This window comes from Balaenoptera acutorostrata, chromosome 7 (assembly GCF_949987535.1).
Source record: "Balaenoptera acutorostrata chromosome 7, mBalAcu1.1, whole genome shotgun sequence".
Lineage (NCBI taxonomy): Eukaryota > Metazoa > Chordata > Mammalia > Artiodactyla > Balaenopteridae > Balaenoptera > Balaenoptera acutorostrata.
The window spans coordinates 81,958,154-81,981,812 of record NC_080070.1 but is presented as its reverse complement, the minus strand read 5'-3'; the positions used below and the strand labels follow the sequence as shown (position 1 = coordinate 81,981,812).

At 34.6% G+C, this 23,659-nt stretch overlaps 1 protein-coding gene across 1 annotated transcript in view; it reads right to left on the bottom strand.

The window, feature by feature from the left end:
- The window catches only part of SEMA3E (semaphorin 3E), a 266,308-nt gene that overhangs the window by 45,961 nt on the left and 196,688 nt on the right, over positions 1 to 23,659 (bottom strand). The window contains exon 5 of the mRNA XM_007170272.2: positions 6,289 to 6,382. Within this exon, the coding sequence (XP_007170334.1) occupies positions 6,289 to 6,382 (94 nt within the window). The remainder of the gene's footprint in view (positions 1 to 6,288; positions 6,383 to 23,659) is intronic.

Genomic DNA, 23,659 nt, shown 5'->3' with positions numbered 1-23,659 from the left:
CTTATCAAGAGCTTAGTTCATAGATGGTATTATTAATAGATTAGAGTTTTTACTCACCATGTTGTAAATACTGATTTTAATTGTTTAGTAGGAAAAATTCAGAGTTTTTCATGCCCTTAAGTCTTGCTCAAGCATTTCTCCTATTTATGTTGTAAATGTGTACGAATCTGAATAATGTGAAACATATTCGTCTCATGGAAAAGACATGGCTAAAGATGGATTTAACTACCTCATTTTATAACTGAACTGCATCATTTTGTTAGAAAATCATTCTACTTTTGCACTATTTCACAGAGTGACTATGACATGCATAATTGCAAAGAGAAACAAAATGCACTTGGGAGGATGAGGATGGATAAGAATGGTCCATAGGTTCCAACCTCCCAGTTCACATTCACGGTCTGTGTAGGATGCTGAACGAAATCAGGAAAAGCAGGTCCTTTTATTAGTTATGTAGTTGTTTGGACTTTCTGTTTGTTTTTGCTTTGGCAAATAGCTAGCATTAGCTATCAATGTCAAGAAGGTGGTTTCTCAAGACCAAAAGACAACCCTCAGAATGGGAGAAAATATTTGCAAATGAAGCAACTGACAAAGGATTAATCTCCAAAATTTACAAGCAGCTCATGCAGCTCAATAACAAAAAAAAAAAAAAAAACAACCCAATCCAAAAATGGGCAGAAGACCTAAATAGACATTTCTCCAAAGAAGATATACAGATTGCCAACAAACACATGAAAGAATGCTCAACGTCATTAATCATTAGAGAAATGCAAATCAAAACTACAATGAGATATCATCTCACACTGGTCAGAATGGCCATCATCAAAAAATCTAGAAACAATAAATGCTGGAGAGGGTGTGGAGAAAAGGGAACCCTTTTGCACTGTTGGTGGGAATGTAAATTGATACAGCCACTATGGGGAACAGTATGGAGGTTCCTTAAAAAACTAAAAATAGAACTACCATATGACCCAGCAATCCCACTATTGGGCATATACCCTGAGAAAACCATAATTCAAAAAGAGTCATGTACCAAAATGTTCATTGCAGCTCTATTTACAATAGCCAGGACGTGGAAGCAACCTAAGTGTCCATCATCGGATGAATGGATAAAGAAGATGTGGCACATATATACAATGGAATATTACTCAGCCATAAAAAGAAATGAAATGGAGGTATTTGTAGTGAGGTGGATGGACCTAGAGTCGTCATACAGAGTGAAGTAAGTCAGAAAGAGAAAAACAAATACCGTATGCTAACACATATATATGGAATCTAAGAAAAAAAAAAGTCATGAAGAACCTAGGGGTAAGACAGGAATAAAGACACAGACCTACTAGAGCATGGACTTGAGGATATGGGGAGGGGGAAGGGTAAGCTGTGACAAAGTGAGAGAGTGGCATGGACATATATACACTACCAAACGTAAAATAGATAGCTAGTGGGAAGCAGCCGCATAGCACAAGGAGATCAGCTCGGTGGTCTGTGACCACCTAGAGGGGTGGGATAGGGAGGGTGGGAGCGAGGGAGACGCAAGAGGGAAGAGATATGGGAACATATGTATATGTATAACTGATTCACTTTGTTATAAAGCAGAAACTAACACACCATTGTAAAGCAATTATACGCCAATAAAGATGTTTAAAAAAAAAAAAGAAGGTGGTTTCTGACATATGAAGGAAAAAAGAAAACTGCGTTCTGAATCTGTTCATTTGCATTTGCTAGCATCCATGACAGTACTGTGAGTTTCCTTGGTGGCAAAACAGGGACATTGATACCAGCATGGTCAAATCAGATTTCTAAGGGGAAGAATGTCAATGGGGAATTGAAGAGGACATTTTTTTTCTTCTTTTTTTTGATTTTTTTGTTTGTTTGTTTTGAGGAAACCATAAGCAAGTATTCAAATAGCTCTTTAGCAACTAGCAGTTAATGGCCAGAAGCAACAGTCAGCATGTGGATACTTGGCATTCTGCCAAACGAGAAAGCACAGCATTCTTAACCTGGATAAGAAATTACAGATATTCTTTAGGCACAGGAATATGCAAAAGGAGTAAGTTTCTACACAGTTGGGACGAATTCAAGAAATGAGCCAGCACATTCACTTATGTTTATAGAGGTTGTGATTGTAAAGACATACATTTTACCTTCATTTCGATGATTTCATTTATTTTTCTGATATTTATGAAGTCCTATTTTGTGCCAGAACTATTCATTTGTAATTCTGCCTTGAATATATAGTTAATAAAATAGAAACATTTTTTTGTGAAAAAAGTTTTAACGGTATTAAGAGCTTGAGATAATCACTTAAATTTTCCCTGCATGAATTCCGACTCCCTTTCATTCAATTGACATTGACCTTTAATTCACAGAATTTGTAATGAGGGGATATATTCACAAAGGTCTCATTATGATGAATAAAAGTGCAGGAAGAAAATTTCAGCAGCCGTACACTTTTGTAGTTTTATTTGCTGTAAAATGTAACATAAGACATGAAAAGCACAGAAAGAAAATTTTGGTGACCATGAAATACCTCATTCATGGTTATTTGTTGATATAAAATTCAGTAAGTCTTTAACTTGAAAGTATCCTAAACATTCTAACAACAAAGCTAGCACTTTCAAAAGCAAAGTGTGAAAAGGTACCTGAGAAATCAGAGTGGTTTTCCCCCAAACACTAGTAACATGTACATTAGCATACCTTAGGTGCTTCAGGTATGGTATGTATTAAATTACACCTAGAACTGGTAATAAAAATCTGGGTCAGAATGAAATGCTTTAAAACAGTAGCAATAGATTGAGTCGGCAAAGTATCAAAGAAATCCCAAAGTTACTGAAGGTGTTATCAACTTAATAAAAAGAATACTGCAATATTATATCAAATGTAAACTGATGCAAAAAAGTCAGCTAATACTTTTCCTTCCTGACCAAAATGACATATGACATAAAGAAAATATTTCCTGAATTTTTATTTGGCCGGCCACCAAACCTAATAATTTTTAGTGGCAAGATAAGTCCTAAGTATCTTTCGTTGACTTGAAAGGCACAGACAAGTAATGCAGCAAATTCATTTTACTATGTAATTCATTGTTTCAAAAAACTGTTCTTAAAACCAGATTATAATGTCTTGCCTTCTTCAACCAGTTATTTAAGACCATTTTAAATGTAATATTAGTAATCACCGTAGAGGGAAAGTGTGGTTAAACATATAGAAATATTGCACCTGTGATATGAATTTATACACCACCAAGATAAATTCTGTTAGTACAAAGTGACATTTAAAGAGCAAACCTAATTAATGTATGACTTCATTTTGATTGGTTTCTGAACATATAGAACATAGCTCAATAAAGAGGCTTGTTTTACTCCTTAAATCTTGTTTCACACAGAATCACTGCCAGTTACTAACATTTCCATTCTAAATTAGACTATAAATTTAATAAAAGTGTTCATTAACCTGTCTTTCACCTAACAAATAATATTTATTCCTTACTTAGTTTTTCAGTAAGCTTTTACTCCATGTGATCTTAAGCCAACTGAATTTAAGTTAAATAAAATGAAACTTGTATCTAAAGTTAAGATATTATAAGAAATTCTCAGATTTGTGAGCATGTTTTTTTCTTTGGGGGCCTTGTTAGTTGTATGAGTATTGTTACAAAGTTGAGGGTTTTTTTTTTAATGATGAAAGTGAATCTTAATGTGAACAGGTATTAAAAGTTAAGTGTGACCTACAATTAACAAAGAAGCAAAGAAGCAGAAATGGTCTAAAGATGGTCACCTTTTTGCTGGAGTCCTGTCCTAACCCATCAGCAGAGAACATGTGCGGTCATAAAATACCACATTAATGCATTCTTTTCCTGTCAGAGTAAGCTGCACCAAGCCTGCCAAATTCCAACTCAGGTAGCTCCATTTTTTCCAGTCCAAATTCCTGCTGCTCTTTCAATTGGATGAATTATTTCTACTTCCTGTCTTTTAAAGAGTTGCTGGCTCACATAGGTTATCAGATTTCCATCCCAGTGGCCGCTGCATATCCACAGTGAGTGAATGATCTCTCAAAGGTACTTTGGGATGAAAGCTAGTGGATAAATGAGAAGAATTATATTTTTATTTCTTCTCTTTGGAGGGATTATTCTATAACTTTTGTGTTTAGCTTGGAGGGCTCTTATGATTTGATTTCTTTTCTGAATAAGCGAAACAGTCACCCAGATGGCAAGCACTTCATATTTTAGCATAGTGTAATTCGATTTGGAAGTTCAATGAAATTCACTTGGAAACGTCCCTCCAGTAATATTTCCCCTCTTAAAAAAATTCAGTTTCAAATTCCTGGTTTCATGCAAAAACAAGCTACAAGGAGGCTGAGTGGTGAGTGGCTAAAAAAAATTACTTTTAACCATTAAAATAAATGTTAAAAATAAATGGTGTTCTCTTCCAATCTTCTTAGGATTTTACTAGAGAAGTAGCGTTTACTGTGCAATTTTTGACTTTCAATGCCTTTTATAATATTCTTGTGAATAACATCCCCAAATTTATTTTTGGTTTGTTTGTTTAGGAAGCTCAGTGAGTATTTCATTCAGTCGATATTTAAAGGAGGCCTTTTCTGTGCAATATATTGTATGGTAAAAGAAAGATGATAAGACAGTCTCTTTCTTCCAGACATATTCAAATCTTAAATCTATGAAGTTACAAAAATCACTAAAAACATTAGAAAAAAATTGTATGGGTCCATCAAATGCTTGTATTTTAACTCATATGCTGCCAATCTACCACGAATTTCTAACATTTATGAATCTGGCATTCTCCAAAAGTGGCATTCTTAAGGTTTTGATTCCTACTAAGTCCAAACTGACTTAAGCAACTCAATTCCCATATTTAAAATCTCCCCTCCTCACATTGTGTTTACACACACCCATACGCGGGTGAGTAGAGGAACTCAGGATATCATAGTATTTTCTTTAAAATCTTATATTCTTTAAAAATCTCTTTATTCAAGCTCCTAAAGAACTAATCACTACGTGAAATTCTCATCTCAAAGCACTTTCAAATTATGAAGCTGAAGTAAATCAAACTTTCCCTACTGTTTAGAGCTAACGTAAGATTTTTGTTCTACAAATAAATACACGTATATATAAAAGCTCTACTTATTTGGACCTGAGTACCATTACTGAGACGGGGGACTGTGGAGAGTGGGATGCAAGGCCCATCACAATCAACTGTCTGGAATAAGTGCAGGGAACGTGTTGTCTCTAGAATATACAGGAACATCTGCATCAACTCTAAATCCAGCATATGATATTCTGATTACTCATCAGTGGGGAGTTTTAAGTTTTACCCACTTATATAGGATAGGAAATCTCTACCTGTTATTTTACATGTTTTCATTTTCTGTAAACAGGATGACCTAATATTAGCATATAACTCTAAGTGCTGCAAATGTAATAAGAGAAGCTTGTACATCTGTACCATATACCTATCAGAACCTCTCAACACTGAGAAAACAGAATGATTCCTAACAGCACCCATGTGAGGTGTCAGGGATTGCTCTCTTCAACTTTATACTTGGCAACTCAACCAGCTGTCTGTACCATAGCAGTGCTGGAGTATTTGATAAGGGTGCACCATTTTCAATCCCAAACTGTATTAAAGAAAAAGTATTTTTCTGAGATTTAAGTGAGATTTTCATGTATCTCGTCTAATTTAATTGAAATCCAATTGAAATCCAGATCAGACATGGCCAGCTTATTCTATTATTCCAACGTGGACATAGTTTGAGCCAGTCAACCTCTACAGCTTACATTTTAAATTAACAGGAATTTAAATAAATGACTTTGAAGTTCCAAACTGAGATGACTTTCTGCTGAATTCTACTGAGACAGAGAAAGGCACCAAGAGAATATTAGAAGAGAATATCAGAAGTTCCCTTAAAGTCACAGAGTAATTAATACATAAAGAATTAACATATGTTAAAATAGTTTAGTTTCTCTAGCTACATTTTTATAAAGTATTTACATAATTGCATTTTGTGAACAATAAATGACATAATACAAAATATCTTCTATCAGGTATTAAGGGACAATTTGTGTTTTCTGGATGAGACATCCATACTTCATAGCAGCTGCACTTATTTTAGAGTAAAATTGGCTCAGGTGAGCATGGCTTGAAATTTAATATCCATGCTCCCAGCACCAATAAATAGATATGACACAGCAATGTATATGAAGAAATACTAAAGAATCTACCTGAAGTTTCGAAATCAATATGACTACCACCTGATGTCTGCAGCCATGATAATTACCAATTAAAGTGGAGATGAATGAGGAGTTGGCATCAAAAGGACATCTGCCCCTTCCTCTCTCAGCTCTGTGCGATTCCAGGTGAAAAAGGGGATCCTTTAAAGAAAACCAGAAAAGCCATTATGTATTTGCCAACTTGAATAAGAATTTAATTACTCAGAAAAAATACATTCAACCTTGATTATTTACAAAACAGGCATTGTAAATAGGGCACCAGTGAGAAACATCAAGTTATTTAGGAACAAACTGGATTTTATACATAAACACGTGGGTTTTCAGGCCCATGTGGGTTTTATCACTTCTCTCAAAAAGGATGCAGGTGCTGAAATGAAAGAACTCTGCAGTTTTTATCACTTGATTAGCCAGTATTAGTTATTCTGAGATGTGTCAGTTAAATATTCCAAATGAATGGAGACTTGCTGAAAAAAAAAAAAAAAGGTTATTAAAAAGGAGACTCTGGTAAACATGAAAATGGGCATTTATTCCACAAAGGTCATTATTGATTTTTTGAATAATCTCTAAAAGAAAATGATAAAATTTCTATCAATAATTTGGAATATTTATTTCCAATCATTTTTATTCTTCATTGCATATTCTTTGTATAGACACCTAATATTTAATAATTTAGAGAATGATTACTGCATAAATAATTACTGGGATATACATGTAGAAGTTGATGCCATATTATGAACAATATTTCAGTATGGTTTCATACAAATAAGATTTTGAAAATAAACATTTCCATGAAAAACTACTACTTTATTGGTTCCTATTGCAATCACATAACCACAGAACTTTTTCTGAATGTTCTCAGATTGCAAAATTCTCATTAATGGATATTTTTACAAGTAATCGCCATTAAGTGTGCTATAAATGGTTTCAGTTAAAAAAAAAGTAGTCTGGAAAAGTGACAATAAAAATCAATATACAAAATTTTGTCATAAAAAAACCCCCACTTTGCAATAGAATATTGTCAATACTGCCCACTGTGGCATCTATAAGTAGTCCTGCCCATCTGTGAATAATGAACCTGTAAACAATCCAAAGTCCTGAGGAACCTCTGAGGGTTGCATGCACTTTTCTAGAACTTGATCTTGACTTTCCTAGACAGCCTATTTACTCCACATTATCTATGCCATCCTTTTCTTGCCATTCTTATCCAACACACATTCCTCTTTCTCTCTATGATATTCTAAAATCACCATTTTGATCCTGCCATTTCAAGACCTTTCTGGTAAGTGCAGAGTTCACCTGACTCTTATAAAACTCCAGTCTTGTTCTTGGAACTGAACCATAGCCTAGAGAACAAATGTGGCCTCTGAATCCAGAGGTGTGGCTAAACCGGTATTTTAAGCCAGAAAAAAAAAAGTTTATTTATACACGTCACACAAATCAGTAAAGAGAAAGAATGCCAGTAAATAATTTGAAACATTTTTGTGTTCGCTTCCCACAGACAACAGATTTGCAATGACATGAAAAGAAAATGTTTGTTGAAATGAGCTAGAATGACTGCTCTACCCAGCTAACACGTAAGCGGAAAGGATTTCATCTAAATTTGCAAAACATATCCATAGTGTTATATGGAGGAAGAAATGATCAAGTCTATGAATGAAATACTTGTTTACCCCTTTAGTTACTGCCACTTTACAGAATATTTGGTAAAAATAGGTAAGGTATACATACTATACTTGCTCTAATTCAGTCAAATGTCCAAACGTTTGCTCATAGAAAGCAGTTGAAGAAATATACTGAACTACTTTCTTAAATCAAGACTTTTGATAGCTTCAACATTCTGTGATACTCAACTTTTTGTCTCTAATGATGGATGAAGTTGATTTATCTAACAGATATACTTAGAAACTGTAAACACTAAAATTGAAACTTCAGGAGAAAAACAAGTATATTGTTTATTGATTCAAGGAATATAATATATTCATTTAAATTTAAACTGTCAAGTGGGTGAAACAGAAAATGCAAACTGTAAGAATGCTAAGATAAAGAGAATCTCAGATTTTGAAGAACCACAGAGTTAGATGAAGGAAATGAAGTTACAATTTCTTAGAAAAGTCACAGGTTCTTGTAAATATAAATCATGATCTAGGTTCCTAAGGCTACTACTGTTGATTTGTGAATTTCAGCATGTTTCTGAGATATCAAGTATCTAACAGAGCAGTGTCTTCAACTTTCAAGGGAAGTAAATTGAATCAACTGGAAACTATATGCACAAAAGCCTATAACCCTAACATTTTGAGAACAAATAAGTGGAACCCAGGATGTACGAAGCACAACTCTGTGCAATATGTAAAATCTGTTTGAGTCTGTAAAAGGATGAACTCTTTCATGAAACTTCAAATTTGACAACTGAATACTGAATACTAAGTACTTATATATTCTCAGAGATCTATGCCTCAAGTCCAGACTCAGATGTACCTTGACTGAACCCTTCCCACCTTTCTCCAGAAGACTTCAAATATCTCTCATTAATTTGATTAATGGCTAAAACTGCCTCAACAAATAGTCTTTTGAAATAATGAACAAATTAAATTAAGCCTTTTTGCCTGCTTTTCACATCAGTATTAAAAATCCACATTTTTGAATAGCTTAAAGGATAGACATACCTATCATTTTAATTTTATAAATGCATGTGTTCTCAACGTACACTTATATCAAATTATCACGATGTATACTTTAAATAATCTTACAAATTTATTTTTCAATTAGAACTCAATAAAGCTGGAAAAAATACGTGTATTCCACAATTTGTAGGTTTTCAGCCCACTAATGATTAAAAAAAAAGATAAACTATTAGAACTAAATCCCTGCTTTAGACAAGCACCATTATCTTTATAAAAAGAAGAAAGGTCCAAATCTGTAGAGGATACAGTCATTTCACGCATACATAACCCTTGGTTAATAATACTGCAGAAATCAGATAATAACAAAATGGATGCAAATGTTAAGCTGGATTGTAAATTGTGCTATGTACTTCTTAAATTTGAAGACTACGCTATTTCTAACAAAATAATGAAGAGGTGCTTTGAACGCTTCAAAGTTCTATAACTTGTATCTCATCACTTCGTATAGTCTTCTTTGACCCTGTTCCCAAACCTGACTAGTTCTTAAATGAACATTTCCATTATTAAATTAAAATGTCACTACATAGAACAGGAAGCTCTATATTTATTTTTATTAATCAGAACATACCTTTCTGCAGAAGTATAATATAGGTGCTGTCAATATTCCTTATTTAAATCACTGGATGCCTTAAAAACGGTAATATTGTCTCCCTGCTTTTTACTTTATTTCTGAATTACTAAGTTAAATGAAATTGTTAACAAAAATATGTTGCCTGGTTTTTAGTAAAGGCTATTATGATGTTATGACTAAAATAACATTTGATAATAAAAGCCAGTAAATGGTTGACATTTTTTACGTGAGTGACTTGAGAGTCTAAGTATGGCTATGATTACACACAACTTTACATTGCTATTGTTTTGAACTCAGCCTCGTTTGCTGATACAAGGTATGGCTTTATCACCACTGTTCATTTGTCTGTGATAAATGAGTGAGTGGCCTCAATAAATTTTATCTGAGCACATTATGTGCAGTCAAAACCTTAACACATAATTAGATGACACTTAGAGAAGTTAAACAAAAGAAGCAAGGCCAGAAAAAGTAAGAAGATAAAGTTATCTTACACCTAATCAATGTTTTATGACATGGTAAAAACAAAAGATCTGCCTGTGGTGAAAGCTAAACAAACCTAAAAATGGTTTGCCTCTTTTTAAAAAAAAATTTATTTATTTATTTTGGGCTGCATTAGGTCTTCGTTGCTGTGTGCGGGCTTCTCACTGAGGTAGCTCCTCTTTGTTGCAGAGCACCGGCTCTAGGTGCACGGGCTTCAGTAGTTGTGGCTCATGGACTCAAGTTGCTCCACGGCATGTGGGATCTTCCCGGACCAGGGCTCGAACCCGTGTCCCCTGCATTGGCAGGTGGATTCTTAACCACTGTGCCACCAGGGAAGCCCCAGTTTGCCTCTTTTACGAACGTACTCAAAACTCCTCTTTTTAACCCGTCAATCTTTGTTGATAACAAGTATGAGATTTCCACTGAACAAATCATGAAAAATGAACAAGGTCAGAAAGGCAATTTCTGTTGGAGATAAGATGACTACTAAAACCGTATTTCTGATGTAATTTTATTGCTTCTCTAAAACCTTTCTACCATGCTTTTTGAAATCCTTATTTCATGGTAAGTGAATCTCTAAAACCACACTCAATCTACAACATGCTTCAATATCGCCTTGCCTTAATTGAGTCAGAGCTCCCATACTAGGCATAATTATGGAGCCTGAAAATGTTCATGTCCTAACGCCTGGAACCTATGAATATCTCACTTTGCATAGCAAAAGGGACTTTTCAGACGTGATTAAGTTAAGGACATTCAGATGGGGATATTACCCTGAATTATCCAGGTGAGCCCAATGTAATCACACGAGTCCTAAAAATTGTCAGAGAAGATTTGATGATGACAGCCAAGAACCAACCAAAGGAATGCAGTGTGGGGAAGACTAGACCCGCCATTCACTGCTGGCTCTGATGATGGAAGAATGGGGCCATGAGCCAAGGAATGTGGGTGGTTCTCTAGAAGCTGGAAAAAAGAACGACATGGATTCTTCCCAGAGATCTTCTCGAAAGAATGCATCCCTATTGACATCTTGATTTTATTCCAGTGAGAATCATTTTAGACTTCTCACCTACAGAATTATTAGATAAAACATTTGTTTCATTCTAAGCCACTAAATTGGTGGTAATTTGTTACAGCAGCCTTAAAAAGTGAATGCAGCTCCTATGAGGATATTGTTCCCCACAGCTTCTCACACTTCCAGCTCTTTTACATGATTAATCATAAAATTATAAATATTTTTGACCCAATACAAACCTCCAGAGTTGAGACCCTTTTATTTTTTTCAAAATATAAAGGTCCCTTCCCGTCTTCTCCCCCTTAGTCAGCCCTCACTTTGTCCCTTATTCTCTTATCCACATGTCTACCTTCCCCATTTCTAAACCTAGGATAGTGATGCTGCTAAAGCAAACCATTCAAAAATATAAAGCAATCACTAACAACCAGTGGTTTTCAGCTCAGCCCTCAAAATTGCCAAGGAATGTATGTTTCCCTGGTTACGTCCTTTTATAACTCTTCTGAGCAGCTATGTGCTCAAACACCCTAACTCGTGATCTCTCTTGACATTCAGTAGACAGCCTCACACCTTACGTTTGATGGAGAGAATCAGTTTCCATTATTTATGTAATTATTCAGAAAAAAACAATCAGTTTCCACTTGTCAGGTCCTGGCCCTGGAACAGGAAAGACAGTAGCAAACAAAACTCCAAGCCTTATCACTCTACTGTTCTCATAAAATTACCCCCAATAGACTTTTTTTTTTTTTTACTGTATCTATCTGCAATATTCAACGCTGTTGCCTGCACCATGGCACTTATTTAATTCACTCCTTTACCACTTATCACCTTAATTTTAACCAGCCTCCTAAGCAGTCTCCCCAGCCACTAATTCTTTACTCTGCTGCCAAAGACTTCTTTCTGAAATGTGAATTTCCTCTTATCACCTCCCTACTTAAAATCTTTCATTGACTTCCCATAGACTCCAGAAAACAAAGTCTGAAGTCCTTAGGGTATTTACATAAGGGACTTTATACATAAATACTTCATCTCTAAAATGCTGCTCTTACAGTTTGAGTACCAACCATTCTGACTGCTTGCAGGTTTTTTAATCTTACTTGGGCTTATTAATGTGTTTAGGATAACAATGCCCACACAGTATTAAAAATTCAGCACAGACCTTATCACCTCCAGGAATCCTGATCTGCCTGCCCTAATATGGATTCCTTTCCCTTTCTGGGTCCTCCTGAAGCATCATACAAATCCCCCTTTTACATCATTTACTCCTCTGTATTATAACTGTCTGTTTGACTCTATTCCCTATTGGTTTGTGAGGCGTCCTTGAGGAAACTGCCTATGTGACATTTATCTTTGATCCCCTGTATCAAATACAATACCTGATATATAATAAATGCACAGCTGTTTGTATTGTTTGAATAAATAGTTTTATCTCCTTTGTTGTGTGGTCTTTGCCTACTTTCTCACAGATCTAAAACAATTCACAAAACAAGAGCTGTGGATAGGTATGTTGATTTAAAACTAGACAACATATACAAGTTATTATGCTATTCTTTGTTGTACATGCTTTCCTGGGGCTACTCATACAGCAATATCACAGTTCTATTTTTTCTATATTTTGATTGCCATTGGCTTTAGTAACAACTAAAGGAAAAATAAATGTGTTCTTAATTTCCCCAGCTATTTATTGAAGATAATATATTTTCATAAACACTTTGACAATTTATGATGAACTCTTGCCAGGTTTGATATATTAAAGGTTAGGATGAATAGAACATAATTTAGTATCACATGGCAGTCATTAAAAATAAAATCAAATACTGAAGAATTATAGAGATGACTTATTTTATCCCCAAAGACCTTATTAATGACAGCATGTAATTTGAAGTAATATGGAGGTGTGGCGTGGACGTACACTTATTTATTAGTTAAGGCTTCCCTTTCCCACATGACTTTTTTTTTTTTTTTTTTTTTAAATGAGGAAAAGGTATTCTCTTGATACTGCTGTGTATTGTCAGGAAATTTCAAAACTGAATGGGCAATAAAGACTGAGTTCTTAATTTTTATCAAACAACCAACTTGACACTAGTTTTTAACATACTAATTGGTCTTTTGTGCCATGATTTTAAAGCAGAGGCTTTCTTTGTCTTGTTAAGCTCCATATGACAAAAAAATACACTGATCCAAGTCATCTTAATTCCTCAGGATTGAATATGTTATTTTTGCAACTTTATACAGCTGAGATGTAGAAATTTTAAAGGAAGAAAATTTACCATACACAGAATAGTATTGATATTATGATAGAAAACAGGCAAATTCCAAACTTTTATTGCTTTGTTTTGTATAGGTCAAGCTAACTTCAAAATTAACTACAAATTTAAGAATGAAGTTTTTCACATTATTTGGAGAGTTCACTGTGGTCTTAAATGCAGTGTTTAATTTAGTGCACAATCCAATAAAATACTAAAAAGCAAGTAATATAATTTTCTTCCATGAAGCAGAATTCAGCAACCAAACCAACCAGAAAACTTGAGTCATAATGACCTTGTCAATGACCCCAAAGCAATCGAGTTTATGGTTCAAGTAATGTGTAATGCTGGTGTTTAACCCTTTTGAGAATGTTGGTCACTACTTAGACTGGTTTTCCATTATCTATGTTTTAACAGCTGGAATTTCTGCCTGAGTAATGTGGCTTAAATTTACAAGACATCGCTAGTATTAACAACGTAGGCTGCACTTTTTGTTTCAGTGTGACACAGAGAAGTTTTTCAATAGATCCTCATGTGCTTGAGAAAAAGCAAGACATCTAGCTCACAAATGTGCGGAGATGCATGTGCTCTTCAGAAAAACGTTTGTAAAGAATAAATGGTACATCTTCCCAGAAGAATTTTCTCATTTAGGTCTTGAGGAGAGCCCTCAAAACCCAGCAAGCCTGCTGTAAGCTACTGTCAATAGGCGTGAGTTGCTGCATATCAGGTGTTAAACGTGATGCCAATTAAATGAAATGAGTTTCCCATTAATAAATCAGCTTTGTGAACTAATATTATTCTTGCCCTCAGCACCACTGAGATATTCTGAAAGATGTCAAAAGTAAATTGGAACATTACAAATACAACAAGATAAAACAAGTAATCACTTATTTTATTAGCTATTTCTAATAGGAAAAAAGTAAAATACACAGGCTCACAGCCCTGTATCTATCAACATAGGTGGTTTGGGTACAAAAATGCCTAGAATAAATAACCATAATATGCACTTTAATTCTTCACACAAAAAAATAGCTATTCAATTGTCTGTATCACAAATTAATTTTGAATGTGATTCACTGTATCATTTATTTTTTCCCTTTCTTCTGCCAAGCAATAAAATCATTTATTAAAGAATATGTGGGGGCTTCCCTGGTGGCGCAGTGGTTGAGAATCTGCCTGCTAATGCAGGGGACACGGGTTCGAGCCCTGGTCTGGGAAGATCCCACATGCCACGGAGCAACTAGGCCCGTGAGCCACAACTACTGAGCCTGCGCGTCTGGAGCCTGTGCTCCGCAACAAGAGAGGCCGCGATAGTGAGAGGCCCGCGCACCGCGATGAAGAGTGGCCCCCACTTGCCGCAACTAGAGAAAGCCCTCGCACAGAAACGAAGACCCAACACAGCCAAAAATAAATAAATAAATAAATAAATAAATAAATAAACTCCAATCTCTTTAAAAAAAAAAAAAAATCCTACTAAAAAAAAAAAAAAAAAAAAGAATATGTGAAACATTTCCCAAAGGCTAAATAAACAAAGTAGAAAAAAATGCAAAAAGGGAGTGAAGTTGTAAGTAAATGTTTTGACTTTAAGGCTAATAGTTTTGCATTTTAATTGCTTTTTCTTCTTTTACATTGTTTTTCCAAAAATGATACATTATATTTTTATAATACTTTAAAATTTAGGAAGTATTCTTGCATATATTATCTTGTTTCATGCTCAAAATAAGTCTGTAAAGTAAGACAGGGTCAATAATATTGTTCACAATATTACTTTCTCTTTATCGGTGAGGAATCACAGGCAGAATGAGGGTTTGCTAGTCTCAAAGAGTGTCTTCTAGTTCCACATTATTTTACAGTATTACCCTACTTGCCATTATAAAGGAGAGGATGGATATATTTGTGTTGCTAGGCATGGTTGAGTCCTTTATAAGGTACTTAATGTACAATCAAGGTTCAAAAACGTATATTAAGATATTTTTAAAGAAGAAAAGTATTTTATTATTATTTTATGTATTTATTAAATTACATGTTCAAATGTTTTATTTCCTTAAATATTATCGGAATAGCTTGCAGAGGCTACCAAAATTTTTTAAAAGCTTATACTACATCTAAGTAAAATTCTAACTCAAATGTCTTGTGCTGAATTTTTAAATAAATATTTACTTTAACCTTTGTTTGACGGCAAAATCATCTTTTCCTCTCTTTTGTTTTAATTATTACTTCAGGATTCCTCACTCTAAGTGCCCTCATCATATGCCAATATTCTCTTAAATTCCACACTGATAGCTCTGTCTACTGGATATGTATGCCAGGGTATACTAAGAATACTGGAAGCAAATATTCTTCAAACTGTAATTATAATGTTGTCCTGAAGCTTGCTTTTACTAGAAAACAGCATCAATCTTGCTTCTTACCTCTTCCTCATCATCTTCTTAAAAATAATCATGTCACTCTCCCTCTGAAAAATCTTTGGTGCTTCCTCATGATTACTGAATAAAGTCTAATTTCTAGAATGGCAGTTTAGGACCTTCACAGTTTGACTTCATGCTCTATCCCTTATGATTTCCACCATCCAAACAAAATTCCAGCAGCATAAGCTATCTTTAAAATTTTCTGCATCATAACACCCATAGCTCTGATTACACTTTCCCTTTGGGAAAAGAGAATTTGAGTCTTCCTTTTCTCTACAATACTAACTCCTACTAATGATAAAATGATACTGAAAAATGACTTCACTGATATTCTCCAAGACATCAGCAAGCAAAACTTCTCCCATGGCTATGAATCCCTGGTAGCATTATTCTCACTGCATTGTGACGATGTACATCTGGGCAGTTCAGCAAACATTTAAGAAGCCTACTATATTCCAATCATTCAGACAATATCGAATTTAGGAAGCATGATGCATGCTATTCCTTTTAACCACCATAAAATTAAGCAAAGTAGCCTAATTGTCAGGGAAGATTAGAGGGAATTTCACAGTGACAAATGCCTACCTCAAGAAATGAGAAAAGTCTCAAATAAATAGCCTAATTTTACACCTCAAGGAACTAGAAAAAGAACAAACAAGGGCTTCCCTGGTGGCGCAGTGGTTGAGAATCTGCCTGCCAATGCAGGGGACACGGGTTCGAACCCTGGTCTGGGAAGATCCCACATGCCGCGGAGCAACTAGGCCCGTGAGCCACAATTACTGAGCCTGCGCATCTGGAGCCTGTGCTCCGCAACAAGAGAGGCCGCGATAGTGAGAGGCCCGCGCACCGTGATGAAGAGTGGCCCCCACTTGCCACAACTAGAGAAAGCCCTCGCACAGAAATGAAGACCTAACACAGCCATAAATTAATAAATAAATTTGAAAAAAAAAAAAAAAGAACAAACAAAACCCAAAGTTAGTAGAAGGAAGGAAATAACAAAGATCAAAGCAGGAATAAATGAAATAGAGACTAAAAAGACAATAGAAAATATCAATGAAACTAAGAGCTGGTTCTGAGAAAAGATAAACCAAATTGACAAACCTTTCATTAGACTCACCAAAAAAAAAAAAAGGACTCAAAGAAATAAAATCATAAATGAAAGAAATGATATTACATCTGATACCATAGAAATACAAAGGATCATAAGAGACTACTTATGAACAATTATACACCAACAAATTGGACAACCTAGAAACAAATGGATAAATCCTAGAAACATATGACCTACCAAGACTGAATCATCATGAAATAAAAAATCTGAACAAATTATTAGTAAGGAGATTGAATACATAATCAAAAACCTCCCAACAAACAAAAGTCCAGGACCAGATGGCTTCACTGGTGAATTCTACCAAACATTTAAAGAATTAATACCAATCCTTCTCAAACTATTCCAAAAAATAGAAGAGATGGGAACTCTTCTAAATTCATCTTATGAGGCCATCATTACCTTGATACCAAAATCAGACAAATATGCTAGAAGAAAAGTAAATTATAGACCAATATGCCTAATGAACTTAGATGCAAAAATCTTCAACAAAATATTAGCAAATTGAATTCAACAATACATTAAAAGGATCACACACCATGATCAAGTGGGATTTATTCCAGGGATACAAGAATGGTCCAGCATTCGCAAATCAGACAATGTGATGCACCACATTAACAAAACAAAATGAGGAATAAAAGTCATATGATCATCTAAATAGATTCAGAAGAAGCATCTGACAATGTATTTTATATATATATCCAGAATATAAAAGAACTCATACAACTCAATAGGAAAAACAAAAAAAAACAATCATCTGATTTAAAAATGGGCAGATCTGAATAGACATTCTTCCAAAGAAGACATATGATGGCTAACAGGTATGTGAAAAGATTCTCTACATCACTGATTACTAGGGAAATGCAAATCAAAACCACAATAAGATATCACCTCATACCTGTTAGAATGGCTAATATCAAAAAGTGTAGAAATAACAAGTTTTGGCAAGGATGTGGAGCAAAGGGAACCCTTATGCATTGTTGGTGGGAATGTAAACTGGTGTATCTACTGTGAAAAGTAGTACGGAGGTTCCTCAAAAAATTAAAAATATAACTACCATACATCCAGCAATTCTACTTCTGGGTATTTATCCAAAGAAAATGAAAACACTAAATCAAAAATATATATGTACTCCCACGTTCACTGCAGTATTATTAACAATAGCCAAGATACGGCAACAACCTAACTGTCCATTGATAGATGAATGGATAACAAAATTGTGGCATATATATGTGGAATATAATATTATTCAGTCATAAACAAGAATGAAATCTTGCCATTTCTGACAACATGAATGCACCGTGAGGGCATTATGCTAAGTGAAATAAGAGAAAGACAAGCATCATATGCTCTCCCTTATATGTGGAATCTAAAAAAAACAAAAAACAAGCTCAGAGCTACAGAGAACAAACTGGTGCTTGTCAGAAGCAGGGAGTGGGGGGTAGGAGACATGGGTCAGCTTTTATTTTTTTAGTTTAAACAAGTTAAATCTAAAAATTTTAAATAATAATCGTCAATTTAACAAATGGCAAACCAAAAGGAACAGGTGACTGCAAGTAACATATAATAGGATAAAATTTTTTCATTAATCAATATATTAACTGAACGTCAATGAATCATATTAGACAAATACATCATTTCAATGGCAGAAATAAAGTCTCTGATACGTTCTTCTCATAAATTAGTGAAAAGAAAAAAAAGAAGAGGAAGAAGGAGAAGGAGAATGAAAATAGGAATAGGAATAAGAACTAGAATAAGAGTCAGGATACTTCACAAAGAGAGTTAATTCGAAGTGGAGACAAGAAAGGTTCTGATTTGCTCTTGCTCAAGTTCCATAACCTCTTTCTACCTCAATTACTTGTAACTCATTATTTGTAAAAAAAGAAATGATAATTCTATGCTGCTATCTTCTATGACTGTTGTGACAATCAGAGGAAGGAATGAGTATAAAAGGCCATTGAGAAACCATAAGAACTAGAACATATAGATATGTGACATAACCATACATGAAAAGAAAACTGATCTCTTACAAATCCAAGGGTTTGCAACCAAATATTTTATATCAAACCCAACGGTGCATAATGCTGATTTCATTCAGCATTTTGTTTTTGTTTTTGTTGTTCTACAGTGAACTTTAAAACCTTGTTCTATATTATAAGAAGCCAATGTGGTGTAAGAATGCACATTAATATGGATAGTATTTCAAAGCACTGTGGATAAGTGATGGATTATTCAATAAATGGTGTTTGGACAACTGGACTGCCATCTGGAAAAAAATAAAGTTTGATTACTACCTCATGTCCTATAGCCCTGTAGTCAAATTCCAGACTGATCAACAACTTAAAACATAAGAAATAGGATTATACAGGGAATAGAAAAAGACAAAAATTTTGTATATAACCTTTGATTCAGGGAAAGGCCTTTTAAAATAAGACACAAAATTCAGAAGACTTAAAAGAAAGACTGATAAATAATATGACTAAAAATTTTTTTAAATCCTATATGAAAAAAAAACATTTTTTTCACTCAAATAAAAAACAAGACCTTTATTTTTGCCTTAATATATAATAAACTTATACAAATCAATAAAAGATCACAAAATTAATTTTAAAAAATGGTCCGGGGTCATAGATGTACGAAGTAGGCATGGAATACCTTCTCATTCCAGAAAGCAAAGAAAGCTACCAAAACTATTAGGGTTATAAAGACTTAGATGTCAACTTAAAGAGGTATCGACCGGACAAATATGGGATAATTCATTGATCAATAAGAATAATAACTGCAACGGATTGAAATAAGCCTAAACAGCCAAAGACTATTAAAAAGCTGAATATTGGCAATATTTGTTGGAAATATCTTATAAGGCCACATTAGTAAGTGTCCTATTATAATTAAATATGTAGTTCTAAGATTGGGAAAGTTAGTATTTTAATTATTTGAAAGATGAGCATAGCCAGTCTTCTTACAATGATATCATGGGTTCTGATTTGATTCATTTACCTTATGATCACCTGTGTTTGGTTTTGGAAAAAGTCAAATTTAATGTGATAGAAAATCCATCACATATGTCTAGTCAGTCCCTGCCTGAACTACCCAGTTAATCTGACTTTGAATTTACATATTGAATTCATATTGAATTCACATATTGAACTGACTTTGAACTCATACTGAGAATGAAACAGCATTCTATAACAAATTACTCAAACAGCTTACTTGGAATCTCTTTACATAAACAAATTATGCAATATTAAAAGCAGGTATATCTATATGTAAAAAGGCTGAAGAAAATAAAATTTTGCAGTAAGTGACATCATGGTCTGGATTATGAAAACTAGCTGCTGCTTAATAGAATGCCAAGAAATTTAGTGAATGCAATTATGGCTATTTTTTGAGCAGTTATGGACGTGCTGTCCTGCATAGACATTTTTGGGTGAATTTGGACGAAAAAATAGTGGTAGTAAATATTTGTTCAATGTAAACAGGTGTTTACCTTCTGATATTCTCTATACATTGTATGATAAAATAATTGGCATAGCATATCTAATAAGCAATTGGATTAAACTGTGTCTGTTTCTTAGATAAAATATATGGTATCTGATAATTTATATATATGTATATAGAATAATCTACATATATGATAACATATGTAAGCATTATATATTTTAATATGTAAAGTATAAATAGGAGATATTAATATTAAATATTCCTTACTATTAATTGATTCATATTAAACTATTAAATAGAAGAACGCTAGACATAATCAAGAATAAACAGTTATGTATACTTTCAAAAATTTAACTGAAGGATGGAGATAATTATCTAGACTTTTACACATGGCAAGAGAAAACCCATCTTGACTCAAGTCAGCTTAATGATCTGGATTTCTCTTCTGCATTGCTTTTCCTGTCCACCTTCTCTGGGTTTGACTACTCTCACTGTTATTTTGACCACACACAATGAAGCAAGAATGAAAATTCTTTTTTGAGGACAAAGATGCTTTTGATCAAACTATGAATATCTACTTTTCACGGGAAGGAAGTCATGGTCCCTTTTTAGTATGCAGCTAGCCCTCAGAGCCATTCCTCACTTCTGAATCCCTGTTCCCTTTCACTTGGACACTTCTGAAAACCCCTCAATCCTATGAGTGTTCCTACTGATGACTGACTCATACATGATCACAGAGGATCACAGTCCTGTGTGGAGAAGAAAGAAAAGAACTGCTGGTAAAAGGAAAAAGAAATCCACCCTCTGCACAGTAAGCACTGACCAGCTGCAATGGAAGGGACGCTTTCTATAACAGGTGATTCGTCATTCAGCTCCGGCTGGAACCATACAGCTCTCAGAGTTAAAAGTGCCAACGAAGGAAATTTTGGAAAATAGGTTTAGTGAGTAAAGACTTACATGGTTATCAGAGAAGTCTAGGTTAAGGGATTCCTGGCTTTTTCTTATGGAAAGAGGAAAAATGCTCATGAGGAAATGTATCCACATTATAATAGTCTTACATAGTTACAGAAGAGTATTCCAAAATTATTTTCAAAGCTGGTAATAATTAAACCCTTTCTGATTTTATGATGCCCAGGAAACACTCTAATCTGCTGTGTGCTTGAAATGGGGAAACCTGCTCCACGAGCTAGTCTTGAGTCTGAGAGTATATGTTCCCTCTTTCTTCTTGCATCTCATTCCTCCCTTTATCAAACCACAAAAATTAGTTTATTACATAGAGGTAAAAGGCATGTAAACATTTTTTTTTAATGTGATTATTCTGGAGGCTCAAGCCTGTAGATATAGAATAGAATAGAATAGAACAGAAATAGAGTACAATTAAAAGAGACAACCAGCATGTTTCACTAGGGCCCCATGATCAGTGATAACACAGAATGGACAATAAACACAGGGCCTAACATGCACTTCAGAGGACATGATTTCAATGTGCACTTGAATTCCATGAGCACTTCACTGCTCCGTGCAGGGCACTGTGCTAGGTGCTGCAACGTTAATAATAAATCATTTCTGCAGAGCACTTACGAAGATACAAAGCACTTTTACCTACGTATTCTTCCTTTACTGCTTATCACAAATCTTTAAGATAGATATCTAACCTATCTCAAATACAATGATCCTCCAAAGAACATCACAGGAAAGAACTGTGTCTTCTGAGCTCTAGATAGGGAAATACAATTAGTATATTGAGTGCCTCAGTGTCAGAAGTCCTATAATGCGATGTTATGAGAACAGGAAATTGGAACCTAATTCTAGTCCTGGGGGTAGAGTGGTCTGGGTTGAGGAAGGGAATGGTAATATTCTGGGATGTTTTTCCTAAGGAAACAAAAAAATAGTTGATTAAGATTTATATTACGAACACTCTCTCCGGCTCAAATATTGTGCTAAGAACATTGCTTATTTGTTTATTTCACTGTTACTACAACCTTAAGAGACAGATGATTTTATCCTCATTTTACAAATAAAATTTCTAAGGCTCAAAGCTATTTAAAAATGTGTCCAAATTCACATAGCTAGTAACACGAAGATCTAATTCCAAAGTCTTTCAACCACTCTTCTAAAAGAAGGTATTCTAGGAGAAAAGAAAAAACATTTCATGATGAAGGAATGGGTAGGAAAGAAGCAAGTAGCCCTGATTGACTATAATCAAACTTGTACAGAGGAAGTTTAATAAGTGGGAAGGAGAGAGGGCTGAGAAAGTACATGAGAACCAGACTGTGAAGGATGCTGAGATAAGGTGTTTGAACTTCCTTCCCTCAATGCGCAAGGGGAAATCGTGAAAAAATGTTTTGAAAAGACTTACTGTTAAGCATGGTTAATTTGACAGCTGATTGAGATACGGCCAGATTGAAGAGCAAGTGAAAACTGGGGCAAAGCTAGTGGAGGGTGACAATGGTTCTGGCAGAAGGAACAGAAAGCGGAATGGATTGGAAAGATAGTTTAAAGATACAGCTGCAAGGATTTTGCTACTGATTTAACTTGAAGGAAAGCTAGGCTGACAGTACAATGTTGAGTTTTAAGCATGAGTGGAAAGAAAAAAAGTAGTATCTTTTAACTATGATAAGGAGCCCAGTAAAAAGGAATGAAAGAATAGGTTTTTAGGAAACATGATAAATTTCATATCAGGAATGTGTTTGATTTATTCATTTGGAGACTTTTTAAATGATGATGGGAAATAACAGAAACTTGACATGGGACGTCAGCAGATGTGTTAGGACTAGGAATTCAGATTCGTGAATAGTTGAAGCCACTGGAGAAGTTAAAGGAATGAGACTGAAGATGCCGCTGCTGATGACAGTTGACAATTACATAATATCTCTTATCCGCCAAGCCCTAGTCAAGGTGATTGACTTATATTAATCCAATCCTCATAACAACCCTATATCTGAGGCACTATTATAAGCTCCATTTTTATGGAAGAGGACACTGAGGCATGGAGAGAACAGTGACTTGCCCTAAATTATTACACAGTTAGTAAAAGACTGGGATTAAGCCTAGAGGTAGGGAATTATTCTATATATGTAATTAATATCACCACTGCACCACCACCATCAGTTTGGCTTGTGGCCTTCCAGAGAGAGAGAGGTCTGAAAGACACAACCCAAAGTGTTGGTGGTGATTTAGTCTGGGGGAGGGGCTGAGATTGGGGAAATGTTGAAGGAATACTTTCAGTGTGTCTCTGTGCTTTGACTCCCTCATAAAGGAGAAGGCAATGACATGGATGACTTTAAATGACTGAAACGATATCACTACTTACATATGAAATCAATGTATCATTATGGAGAAAAATGTAGAATATAAATCTCTAAAGGCTGAAAATAATGATTTTTCATAGTCATACTATTTAAAGAGAACCACTGTTGAAGCTGTTACATTTCCTTCCAGTCTTTATAGCATCTTTGATATCTTATT